This window comes from Plodia interpunctella, chromosome 28 (genome assembly GCF_027563975.2).
Source record: "Plodia interpunctella isolate USDA-ARS_2022_Savannah chromosome 28, ilPloInte3.2, whole genome shotgun sequence".
Taxonomy (NCBI): Eukaryota; Metazoa; Arthropoda; class Insecta; order Lepidoptera; family Pyralidae; genus Plodia; species Plodia interpunctella.
Window position 1 is genome coordinate 430,254 of NC_071321.1, and position 13,403 is coordinate 443,656.

At 34.4% G+C, this 13,403-nt stretch overlaps 2 protein-coding genes across 7 annotated transcripts in view; one reads left to right on the plus strand and one right to left on the minus strand.

The window, feature by feature from the left end:
- ATP7 overlaps nucleotides 1-7,582 on the minus strand; it is a 63,702-nt gene extending 56,120 nt beyond the window's left edge. For 2 of the 6 annotated variants that reach the window (XM_053765775.1, XM_053765776.1), the window contains exons 1-3: nucleotides 7,287-7,582; nucleotides 4,734-4,815; nucleotides 4,094-4,124 (exon numbers count right to left, since the gene is read on the minus strand). In XM_053765775.1, the coding sequence (XP_053621750.1) occupies nucleotides 4,094-4,124; nucleotides 4,734-4,761 (59 nt within the window). In that variant the 5' untranslated portion in view covers nucleotides 4,762-4,815; nucleotides 7,287-7,582. Of the gene's footprint in view, nucleotides 1-629; nucleotides 847-4,093; nucleotides 4,125-4,733; nucleotides 4,816-7,286 lie in introns of those variants that run through there. The other 4 variants (XM_053765770.2, XM_053765772.1, XM_053765771.2 and 1 more) reach the window with 4 other exon arrangements.
- Nucleotides 7,583-8,087: 505 nt separating this feature from the next.
- Nucleotides 8,088-12,808, plus strand: GMF (Glia maturation factor). The gene is made up of 4 exons (XM_053765872.1): nucleotides 8,088-8,323; nucleotides 8,826-8,935; nucleotides 9,042-9,129; nucleotides 9,786-12,808. The coding sequence occupies exons 1-4, from the start codon at nucleotides 8,216-8,218 to the stop codon at nucleotides 9,900-9,902; spliced, it is 423 nt and encodes a 140-aa protein (XP_053621847.1). The 5' UTR covers nucleotides 8,088-8,215; the 3' UTR covers nucleotides 9,903-12,808.
- Nucleotides 12,809-13,403: the final 595 nt, after the last annotated feature.

The window sequence follows — 13,403 nt, forward strand, 5'->3', positions numbered from 1 at the left end:
ATTACATAAACAAAAATACAAATATTTTCTCTTTATAATATCTAAAAATTACATCCATCATAATAACATTATAAAAGCGAAAGTCAGTCTGTCACGATTTCACGTTTAAACCGCTGGGCCGATATTGATGAAATTTTGTATACAGATATAGTCATGACCCTATGTTAAACATCACCGCGAGCGGTGTTACGGGCGACAGCTAGCACATAGTAAAAAAGGAAAATGGCGGAATTATCCCATGAATAAATCTCTTGGTTTGAAGTTTGCGAAAATAAATAAAATATACCTACAGTTTACAAACTCATCTATAGTATATCGATACTATTATTATAAAGAGTAAAGTACATTTGTGTGTTTGAGGCGAGTAATCTCCGAAACTACCAAACCGATTTCAAAAATTCTTTCAGCATTAGAAAGGTACATTATCCAAGATTGCTATAGGCTATATTTTATTTCTTTAAAAATTCATCAAAATTCCCACGAGAGCGAAGCCCCGGGCAACATCTAGTAGCTAATAAAATGGTCTAAAAGTCATTGGTTTTGATTAAGAATAGATATAATAATATCCTTGTACGCTATCTCACTCACTCTGTGTATACATATACTAAATGAGCGTGTCATATACAAACATATTAAACAGATAACATAGAATGTCGCACAACACAACACTGGCCACAATTAAAAAATAAACCAACAAAATTCTATTCAATTCAAATTAAAAATGATTTTGTATTACGAATGACGTTTACCGCAAAACTTTTGGAACGCGAGTTCGAAATTCAACTTTCAAAAGCGCGGCACGTTGGCAATGTCGAAATAACACGCGGTGACTGGCTCTAGAACGGAGGTGGGCAATGAAGGAAATAGTGATGTGCAACGTCGATATCGATACCGGAGATAAACTTTCGTTTTTACTAACACAAGCGAAATTGAGTACTTCTACTAAATTTAGCTACTTATTTGAACATATATTTTAACCGGACTTAGCAAGAACCCTTTTTAATCGACTTCAAAAAAGAGCAGGTTCTCTATCTGACGTTTCATCGATTAGCCGCTTTTATTTAGTTTAATTTTTAAATGACTGCATGTCTACAAATATCAAACAAAAATGTATCCAATTCTTGATGTAGGAAAAGTACAAATAAATAGGAAATATCTATACTAATATTATAAAGAGGTAAACGTCTGTTAGTTTGTGAGTTTGTATGTTTCAGGCGGGTAATCTCCGAAACTACCGAACCGATTTCAAAAATTCTTTCACCATTAGAAAGGTACATTATCCAAGATTGCTATAGACTATTTTATTTCTAAATTCCAACGGGAGCAAAGCCCCGGGCAACATCTAGTAATGAATAATAAGGAAAAAGAATACATAAACTAACCCCGTTCCACTTGGATCAGACCTCACCTGGATACAAATCCTACTAATATTGTGAATGCCAAAGTTAGTGACAAGACGACCAAAACCTACTCTTTCACGCAAAGTCTACTGGACCGATTGTTATAAAATTAGTTACACGGGTAATATAACCTGAAATAACACATAGGGTACTTTTTATGCCGAAATTCACACGGGAACGAAGCTCCAGGGCGCAGTTAGTATTATAAATGCGATAATCACTCTGTCAGCCTGTGCTTTCACGGCGAAACGGCTGGAACGGAATTTTTGGATTTCAAAATTAAAATACTTTCGGACTGTATCGACAATATTTTATCGACACAATAACATCCCTAACAAGATTACGGCCCAGATTGATCACTTACCGCGCTATTAGTCAGACAAACAAATAACAATCTTAAGAGTAAGTAAATAAGAACTGCAATTGATTGATAAACAAAAGATAAGGATAGGTATTTCAAGACATTTCATTGGTACCTAATATGAAAACAATTTTTGCATTAAATTGTTTCCCCTTAGACGTAAAAGGGCTTTAAGCAATGTCGTATAAGCCGATCACAGGCTAGACACTTCATATATAAGCTTAATTTAAAGATTCATACAAGAATAGCTCTCTCTCATACAGAGAGATTATATTTGCCACAATGAAAAACCAGCAATATATACGAATCTGCTAAAGACTGGCGAACTTTTTCAAACATCGCAATAGGGCATAAGATTTTTTTATAACGCCTAACAAAATTAAAGAGCAATGTTTTGCATTACTACATAATATAGAAAACCATCAGGTAAGACAATGGAAGCTATACCTTTTCTCTCTCTCTCTCATGTGTTTTCCCGATTACTTCCACAGCCTTTGAGCGTTGGAACCCAGGATTCGCTTTCCTACATTTTTGTCTCCACTTAGTCGACATTCCTAGTTTTCTTTCAGACAATTCTCGTAAGCTGTCATTTAAAATCCATACTTCTATACTTTTATTGTTAAAAAATGTCTGTCTGTCACGCTTTCACGGCTAAACCACTATATCGATTTTGACGAAATCTGGATAAGATGTAGTTACAAAACATACAAAACAGTAGATATCAGTAGTCTGAGAGTCTAGTTCAAATCAAAAATAGGAGATTTAAAAAAATACATTAATATTTATTTAAAACCTTTATCGCGCTCAAAGAAATATGTGCAAATGTTTGTATTCTCTACCAGATGAGATATTATCAGATGACGATATTATTTTAATCATTAATTGAAGATTACATTTATAAATATTACTAGCGTCCCGTGCCGGCTTCGCTCGAGTAATAATATAATAAATAATTATACATCTAAACCTTCTTCAGTTCTTGGTGAAAACCACACCGAAATCCGTGCCGTCCTTTTGAAGTTTATCGCGAACAGACTGACAAACGCAGCAGAGGACTTTGTTTTATAATATGTAAGGATTATTTTCGATTATTTGTATAATAAATCAAGTGTTTACCATCATCTCTTAACGCGATCCACTTTACGACCTAAACTGAACTGCATCGCAAATTCGTACCATCGACTTAATTTTTTGTATGAATGCGATTCATTTTAGGTGCCTAAATTGTACTGAGTTGCATTCGAATCGTTCTGAAAAAGTTGACGGTAGGCCTACAGTCAACACCACGTCAAAACTAGCCAAATTAATTGCAAACTCGCCTCTATCACCGCGACGTAGGTTATGACTGTACACCTATATGTATAACGGCTCCTGGGATGTGATAGTCAACAAGTTTTATTTATTTATTTCATCAACTTTCTACTACCATATTACTATTGTTTACGCAATACCCGACTACGGTTCATATACCGGATTTAAATTTTGTAGATATCTATTTATACATATATAGGGTTTGTGGTATCAAACAAAACCTCCTAAAAACTATTTCTTCTTCATAGTCGTATTCCTCATGGCTGAGGGTCGTGGTTATTACGCGGAATTAAACGCACACAACAACTTTCTTGGCATTATTAATGGAGTGGTTTGCCATTGCCTTCTCCATTTCACACACACAAGTTAATACAACCAGTGTGCAGATTTCCTCACGAGGTTTTTCGTTCACCGGATGGTGAAGGACGGTGGAAAGACTACTTGGGTACATCAAAACAAGCAACTTTTATTCTACGACTTTTCCTGGTTCGTAGTTTTTTTTTTCATATAAAAACACAATCTAATTTGCGATTCTACACATCTTAACTCTTTGTAATAGCCAAGCAACACGAACACGAGACAGTACAGTAACGAAATCGAACATAGAGTTAACGTTTTATAGAAACGACATTGAAACTAAAAAAAGGAAAAAATTTGTAGACAAAAGTCGTAGAACAAAAGATGTTAGTCTCTATGTACCTTATGCGCCTTTGGAAGGTTATGGGTTAGATATTAGTGACCCTGTATACTGAAATGTAAGCGATTGTGAATTAATAAATGAAAGATATGATTTTAAGATCATATGATTCCTATTTAATATTGTAAATGAGGATGTGTGTATGTGTGCGTGTGTGTTTGTTACTCTTTCACGCAAAACCTATCGATTGTTATGAAATTTGGTACACGGGTAGAATATAACCTGGAATAACATATAGAGTAATTTTTGTCCCGAAATTTCCATGCGAGCGAAGCCCCGGGGCGCAGCTAGAGCTTCATATTTACAAAAAAGATAGGAACTTACTTGTTTTGCTCCACCATTTCTGTACTTTCCTCTGAAAAAAAAAATTAGATTGTAAATACATTTTAAAAAACAAGTTTTTTTTTTACAAAAATGTCTTTTTTGCCACACAAACATTTATTGTCGTCAAAGAGATCACGTTCCATTTAACGCGTGAGAAAAAAAAACCATGCCCATGCTGAAAATCGTTGAGGAGTTCCCTCATCGGGAGCAGATCCTGGGCGCCACCATTAAATATAAATATATTAGGACAAATCACACAGATTGAGCTAGCCCCAAAGTAAGTTCGAGACTTGTGTTATGGGATACTAACTCAACGATACTATATTTTTAAAACATATACATATATAGATAAACATCCAAGACCCGGGCCAATCAGAAAAAGATCATTTTCCATCATGACCCGACCGGGGATCGAACCCGGGACCTCTCGGTTCAGTGGCAAGCACTTTACCATTGGTTCATATCTATCATAATAATGCATTGTCATAGATACTGAAGCGACGTGAATTTTCAACTTTGCAGCAATAGTGCCACTATTGCTGCAGAATAGGGAAAAGTTTAACTTGCATGATTTAACTATAGACATGAAACTAAATACATACAAACATATAAAATCATAGAGAAAATTTGAAACACTTACCAACTGGCGTGGCCTCTGTATTTATCATTTCGATTTTTCTTAAATATATCAGTCTGTCTGCTTCATTATCAGGTCGTTGAACCTGCGAGGAAATGTTATCTTTAAAAAAAAATCCCGATAAAAATAACTCTTGTCTTTTCGAGTGACGTTTTTGCGTTATCGAATTATTAATTTGCATAAAAAAAAGAACCGTTCAATTTTGAAGATACGCCTCTGATTTATGACCGGCCGCCTACCTGACGTCAACCGTCTATGGGAATACAGTTGTTGCCTCTCACAACCTTTATATCCCTTAGTCGCTTTAAAATAAATCCACATGGATTAATAACTTGGTAGGAACTTGGTAGGAAACTTTGTAGGAACCACCACAACCTAGAATAGACTATTTTGGTTTATGAGGCGGGAACCACACACCTAGCAGGACTATATGTAAATATAAAGAAGTACTTGCCTAAAATTCCTTCAAGACCAAAGCCTAGAGTCATAGTTACTCTATTATTATCTGTATTAGTATACAATGCAATTAACCTGATCTCTACAAAATAGGACCCTACAACCAACGCAATACAGTTCAAAATTCATTGACAACATTCTCTTTATAACCTAACAATGGACAGACTAAAATTTGTTTTCATAATATTAGGCTACCTGTACACAAAACTGTTGCTAGCCAGTGTCTTGAGATATGACTTTAATTATGTAATCTGTATGATAAGATTTCAATTTGAATTTAGAATATTATAACACACACAGAAGTGGCACACATGGTTGAGACTTGAAAGCCATTATGTACTTGCTGTAATTTTTTTTTATTGTTGAGACCTGACCTAGAATTGCATAAAAGAAAGAGGTAGGTAGAAGACAGAAGCGTCATTCCCTGTTATTCATAAAAAAAAGCTAAACTATGTTTTTTGACACTTTCTGGAAATACCAAATTTTGTAAAGTGTGATAGTGACAAAACATACTATAGCTTAAAAAATATTCTTTAAACTTCTTATTAGTTTGAATTTTTGTGCTCATAAATTCTTACATTAATGTTAGCTAAAATAAAATAAATGTGACGTTTCTGCCCTAGCTAGACTGAAGAATATGAAGAGTTATTACAATATTCTCTGGCTTACAAGGCGACACACAACCTTAGCAGAAAATAGGCGATAATAGTATTCCTAAGTAGGATTGACGTCAACTTCAAAATTATAAGGATATGTAACTTCACAATCCAGAATGCAAAAGATTATTATGTGAAGATGAGAGAGAGAGAGAGAAAGAACACAATAAGGCAAGAAGGATTGGATTCATTCAAAATTTGAATTTTCAAATATTTTAAGCTTCTTTGTCACTGCAAATACCCTATATTATAACGGGTAGTCCACCTGTCATGTCTGTCTGTATGAACGCAATAATCTCAAAAACTATTGGACGGATTTTTGTGCAGTTTTCACCAATAGATAGTGTGATCACTAAGGTTGTAATAATTTTAGGTGTGTAATTTATTATGGTTATTCAAAAGTGCTGCTAATTTTCATATAAAACAGCAGATTGGACTTCCATTTGCATTATTATTATTAATTCTATGTTGCATATAAATAGATTAATGACTTTGATTAACCATTGAATTATAATGATAACTAATGAGATTGAATTGTATTGATAACTAAAGTAGATATATCAAGTGTCAAAGATTTGTTTGGATATTAGACCTTCACGGGCACATTTTCACATCAAATTTTATATTAAATAATTTCTAAAACAAAACTACTGGCTACTACCTACAGACTAATATGGAAGTTTGAATTAAAATTTTATTTCCAAATCTTACAATTTAGGGATCTTCAATGTGAGAGTGAATAGGCATTTTTTGAACTTTGCATGTAACACCCTAGACCTAATCTTTGCTCGCTAGACTGGCTCGATTGAGGTCAAGCGCACTCAAAATTATTAATAAAAATGTTTTGAGCAACAAATTTTTCGATATTTGAAGTCACACTTTTTAATCCTATTAATACTACAAATTGGTCAACTTGGATGTGTGAAGAAGTTTGTTACTCAATCATAATTCTTCTTCTTCAACACCTGTGCTTTGGAAGTCAGTTGTAGACTTAGTTTTAAGTAATTTTTTTAAGTCAATGAGATCATGCTAAGTTGAATGAACAGTAGAATACAAAAACAAGAGTAAACAATATATTTAAAAACGATTTATATTTTAAATATTTTATGCTATACATAAATATAGACAACATCACAAGAGATTAACAAATATAATTTATTATATATATATATATATATATTGATCAATACGCCCCTATCGACACATTTATCAGTTGTATTTATTAACATAGCAATAAAGAAATTGGGTGTTAATAATCATGTCAGAAGCAGTTTTCAATGAAATAATCGTTGTAAAACAGTTATACTGAATTTGTTTGTTGTTGTAGGCTTTCAATTAGTCATTGATGAGATGTGGATTCATCATTACAATTAAATATACATCAATATCATGCATTGATAGACTGACGTGACTATTAAGTTTATCAATTAATTGTGATACTTACAACTAATCTGGACACTCCATATGCTAATAACCTTTATATAGGACACCTAAACATTCTCATTTAACAAACCGATAGGAGATAAAAGAATAACAGGAATCAGGGCCACAACTTTCTATAAGAAATTACACAAGAAAATGTCTATCACATTCTCCACAAGTCACGGCATAACAATGGGAAACATTACGACGTTGTAACTATTTGTTTTTTTCTAAACACAAGTGACTAATTCGCGGAAATTTAAATGGAATCCAATACAAAGGTATCGCATTCAACATTCATTGGTGTGCAAATTTTTCATAACATAAATGTCACATGCCAAAGTTTTTGACGTGTTGATAACACTGACAGCTTGCGTTTTGTTTTTGTTTACAAACTTTTGTTTGATTTCATTAAGGACCGAGCAGAAGCCCGGGCAGAGTGCAGGATGCACGGGCATTAGGCCAACGCGCAAGATGATTTTTGCCTAACCTATTATAAAAATTAAAAATCAATAAAGAGAAAGACCTTTCTTGGACGTATAGATTTCAATTGATAATCAGAAATTTCAGGAAACAAGAAATAAGCACCAAACGGTGACGGCGGCGGCGGAGGCATCGGCGCGGTGGCGCGGTACGGCAACAGCGATGGTGGAGCTGGCTACAACAAAAAATATGTAATGAAATCCTTAACTTGGCGTTGGCGTACAGAATCAATTCTCCGGTCACGAAGTGACGACAGTGCCGCCGCCGGCATCCTGCACTGCAACAAGTTATACACGCACTTTTTTTGATATAGCAACATTATCATAGCTGTCAACGTCAATTTAGTTTACGTACTCTTGTTGGCTTCATTTTCATTGCTTGTTTTTTTTACTTTTGTATAAATATTTTGTACCTATTTGTGAATTCGTGAATAATTTTTATTACTGAAATTATAAATCTTATAATATAATGGCCGCACAAAATGTTAATGTCTGTGATATCGGGGAAACAGTAAAGGAGACATTGAAGAAATTTCGTTTCCAAAAACACACATCGAACCGTGCCCTGATACTAAAGGTAAATGGGTTATTTGAATGAATAAAACTATCTTTATTTCTAATTCATTATTAATCATGAATTTTAGATTTAGTGTATTCCATATTAAAATCTGTAGTTTTTAATTTAAATGTGATATCATTTGCATTTTAAGTGAATCATCATTATCAATTTATATTTGTGTTGATTCATGGAAATTGAATGATTATCACTTCTGTATGCATGACGTTTCCTAGCTCGCTGCATTACGTGCTAATTTACATATATTACTACCAAGTTTACCTTATTTTAAATTGTTTTGACTTGAAAATAATCTGCAGCAGCGCATCAGTGAACCCTAGCTTGTTTGTCAATATGTTAAGGTGTTTACTGTTTTACTTACCATCCGGCACCCGCTGCTTTCCCCACTTTGCCATTAACTTTGGTGGTAAATAACTTTATTAAACAGTAGTTAGTTTCCAATCACCTCACACGTGTTCAGGGTAATCTATTCAAATTACGGACTCCTCGATTGATGTTCCAGGTGAACAGAGAAAAACAGATGCTGGAGGTGGACGAGGAGCTGGAGGATGTGCAGCTGGAGGAGCTGCAGGATGTGTTGCCGTCACACCAGCCACGGTTCATCGCGTATAGGTGGGCATTCGGTTTTATCTAAAACACACTAACCGTGGCAGAAACTCCAATAGACGAGACAAAACATAGTTTAGCTTATACATATGATGTTTTGATATGTTTGCAGCTACAAAATGGAACACAGTGACGGACGGACATCATTTCCTCTCTGCTTCATCTACTACACTCCTCGGGATGCCCATATGGAGTTACAGGTTAAATGACTTATTTTGTTTAATACGAAAATTAATGTAAAATTTAAACTATACAGCCAGAACTAAATTTGGTAAAAAAAAAATTATCCAATAACATTAAATTGTGCTTCTGAAGGCACATAAGTACTTAACACCCGCCAATCCGCAATGGGCTCGTGTGGTGGGTCGTGGCTCAATCTGTTTATCTAACCATAAGGAAGGCCTCAGACCCTGGCAGAAGGCAAACCCAAGGAGTGCTGGCTTGGTGTCGTCAAGGACGATATGCGTGACAATGGTCTGACAACTGGAGCAGATGACTGTGTGAAGTGGATGGAAAAAAGTAGGAAAGCGTGCCCTGGGCTCCCAACACTCAATGGCTGCGGAAGAAACTATTATCACTATACTCTTTCTTTATTGCTCAATAGATGTTGCCTGGGGTTTCGCTCCCGTGGGAATTTTGAGATAAAATATAGCCTATAGCAATCTTGGATAATGTACCTTTCTAATATGGTGAAAGAATTTTTGAAATCGGTTCAGTAGTTTCGGAGATTACCCGCCTCAAACATACAAACTCACAAATGCTTACCTCTTTATAATAATAGTATAGATAGATCACTAAACCTTTACCTATTTTTTTTATGAGTTAAGCAACCATTAATTAATACGAAAATTTCCAGGTAATGTATGCGGGCACGCAACGCGCCTTAGCAAATGAAATTGGCGGGAAAATGTTGGAAGTGAGGGAGATAGACGAACTGACAGACGACTGGCTCAACGAGAAGCTGCGGAAGTAAACAGAGGGCGCTACTGTGGTGAGGAATATGGCCGATTGCGTATACTTTATTTTTGCGAAAGTGAAAATTTTGTAAACATTTTACATATAGACCCTTATTTAGACATTTATGAAGTTAACGATAACTTTAAACCTGTTTGAGGAGAAGAGAATGAGTCAATATGTATAGTATATTTTAATTTAATATTACAGTGTGACTTTTTATACAATGGCAATATTTTGCCTACACGCTCAGTCCATGATTCTGGACAAATTTTAGTATGGGAGTAACTGTACTTCTATACAAAATTAAATACCTAAATTGTGGAAAATGTATGGATCAGCTAATTTCAAGGTCGCTTCCATACGAAAAGTTGTTCAGTGCCATCGACTGAGCGTGTAGATAGAATAATGCCAATGTATAAGAAATTACACTGTATAAATTGTGTGTCTCTCTCTCTTTTGTATATTTTGACATAAGAGCGGTGTATACTCATCGAGCCAGGGGATAATAAAGACAAATGAACAACAGAATCGCATTCCTATCGGGCCGCGCGAGAACTGAGTAGTTATAATTAATTTGAGCGTGTTTGACCTAAATCTAACACGATGAGAACCAGTAATGAGAATATTACGAGCTCAAAAAATACTTATTTACTCACTATCAAAACCTGCTTTACAACGTGGCCAAACAGTTCGCCAAACTTTGGCGGATTCTGTATACATTGCTGGTTTTTCATTGCGGTAAACAAAAGCGCTCATACTAACTGCGCAATGTTCACGCATTCGCGTCGGCGTGTGTCCGAGTTCGGCGACAGCGTGGAGCTGGGATTATTGATCTTTAAATTGTAATAATAAATCCATACTAATATTATAAATGTGTTATATATTATAAGTCTGTTTGTCTGTCTGTCTGTTCCGCATTCACGGCTAAACTGCTGGACCAATTTTGATAAAATTTGGTATGCATGTAGTTAAAGACCCCAAATATAGGCTGCTTTTTAAATCAAGCCCCAAACGTCAATAATGGGAGGTGAAAGTTTGTATGAAAATCGTCTTGTTCCGCTTTCGCAGATAAATTCACGCGAGCGAAGCCACGGGCAAGAGCTAGTTATATATAATTAATTATAGGATTCGGGAAATATCGAAGCGGCGAGAGAATTTCAGATTTTAGCACTTCGCAATAGAAAGAGGAACCTAATAATTTTATTTTAAAAAATAGGTATGTTTAAAGTATTCGTTAACTTTTACGCAGTTTGGAGGTATACCGTGACGTCTGTACATCTGTCATTGTTAATCTAATTGTATGAAAAATGTACCTTAACCTAAAAAAAACTGTTTTAAAAATAAATTTAAGTACAAATTGAAAGAAATAAAATAATATATAAATAAATTGATAAAAACTTTACGTCTTGCCAGCCATTTCGAAAAATTACCACAACATTATAATTTAAAATATTATTGAAGTTGTAACTTTGTGTAACGTCAAATAAACTTCACCAAAGCTTATATTAATTTATGTATATAATATAAGAGTTTATATACTATTTGTATATTTTGAGATATTTTTGTAGATTTCTTAAGAAATGTAAAAAAATCGGCAAACACGTGGTTAGCAAAAGAGTATTGTAAACTCCTAGCCCCCACGGGCGCTTTTTCAACGCGCGTAATAAAAACGTTGTAAAAGAAGCTACGAATACACTAGGCAACATTTGACGCGCAACATATTAAATAGCACATAGTCGATCTCACTCATACAAATCGTAATGAAAAGGAAAGAACGATATGTCGCGTCAAATGTTCCGTAGTGTATTCATGGCTTCAGTTTGAGTCTTTTGACAATAGGGGTGTATTTTTAACGCGATGATTCTTTTATCACATTATTACGCTGTTCGTTGGTTGAGTGTTGAATGCGTAGAAATAGAACTGTAGGCATCGTCGTCATATTTTTCGTTTCGCACAAAAAAAGAGACGCCTATTAGAAATAGGTACACGAAAAGAAACGGGACAAAACATTAATATCTTGTCGCTTTGTATGAAATAATCCCGAGAAGTTGTATGGAAATGTTTTATCTCATTTGGCTACGCTAGCTCGTTGCCTGTAGTTTTATTTGCCTTTGGTGTCGAAACCGATAAAAATACGCCGTTGTCGGTAGCTTTTTAAACGCCCGTGCGGCCGTGTGGTAAAATATTAATAAAAATATAGAATGCTTTTTGTATTGTGCTGTGTCTAATAATATCGAACTAGTATATTTTGTCTGTTGTAATGTTAATTATTATTGTCTCGCTCTAACACTATGTTTGAATGCGATAGCAATATATATTATAAATGCGAAAATCTGCCACGCCTTCACGGCTAAACAGCTGGTCCGATTTTGATAAATTTTTATTTATTCAATTATGTCTTACATAGATATGTTTAAAATTTTTAAGCGTCTGATTACATAGATATGTTTAAAATTTTTGGCATAGATATAGTCAATGATCCAAGGTCAAACTTAGGCTACCGCAGGCGGAGCTGCGTGCAACTTAAGGCGATTTGAATAATATCTAACACCAGTGTTAGCAACACACTCGACAAAATATGAAGTTTAATTTGAGAAAAAAAGCACAACCACGATTTGAGAAAACTGTTTGGAAATTCAGATCAGACCACAGGTATATGAACAATGTAATTCGTTTATATCTGTGGATCATACATGTCGTATTCTGTTTGTTAGATATAGATATAAGACGAAATATTTTTTGTTATTGTATTTTGATTTACTACAAAGAGAGTGTTCGGAAAATATGTTAAGTGAATAAAAACAATCTTATGATGCATTTATAGTTTATTTTTCTGAAAATTTGTATTTACAGTGATTTTTTTCATAGCATTTATTATATAAAATGTAAAAAGACAAATAAAAGACTTGATAAACATAAAAATGTTTCATTTTGTACATTTTAAGAAAGAAGAAAAAGCGTTTATTTATTCAACCATAATAAATAGTATTAATGTTCACTTAAGTATATAAAAATCTTATCACATGAATTTGTAGGTACTTACTTGATGGACTATAAAAATACCTTTTTAAATGGATTCGTTATACATGTCGCTTTTTAACTTATTTTTTTTAAATAATAATGAGAGAATCCGCCGAACTACATAAAATAAATACCTATATTTGTTAATTGACGTCCTTGGAGAAAAGGCTGCGGTGAAGTTTGTTGCGCCGCTTCTTCTTCACCTGCGCTTTGGAAGCCGGCACTAGACTTAGTTTAAGTAGTTTTTTGATGTCAATAAATGATGTATATCATCCTATATTTAGAGAATTTTGAATTTGAACTGGTGTGGTCGATAGTTCAGTGGTTAAGAGCACTGTCTCGGATAAACGGTCGCGGGTTCAATTCCCGCTCGATTCCAGAGAAATCTCATAATTATTTTCATAAATATACCTTGTAAAAAATCGGTCAAGTGCCAGTTGAGTTTAGGAAGGATTCCGTACCTTGACTATAAACTTTAGGTTAGGATTTTTTCCTT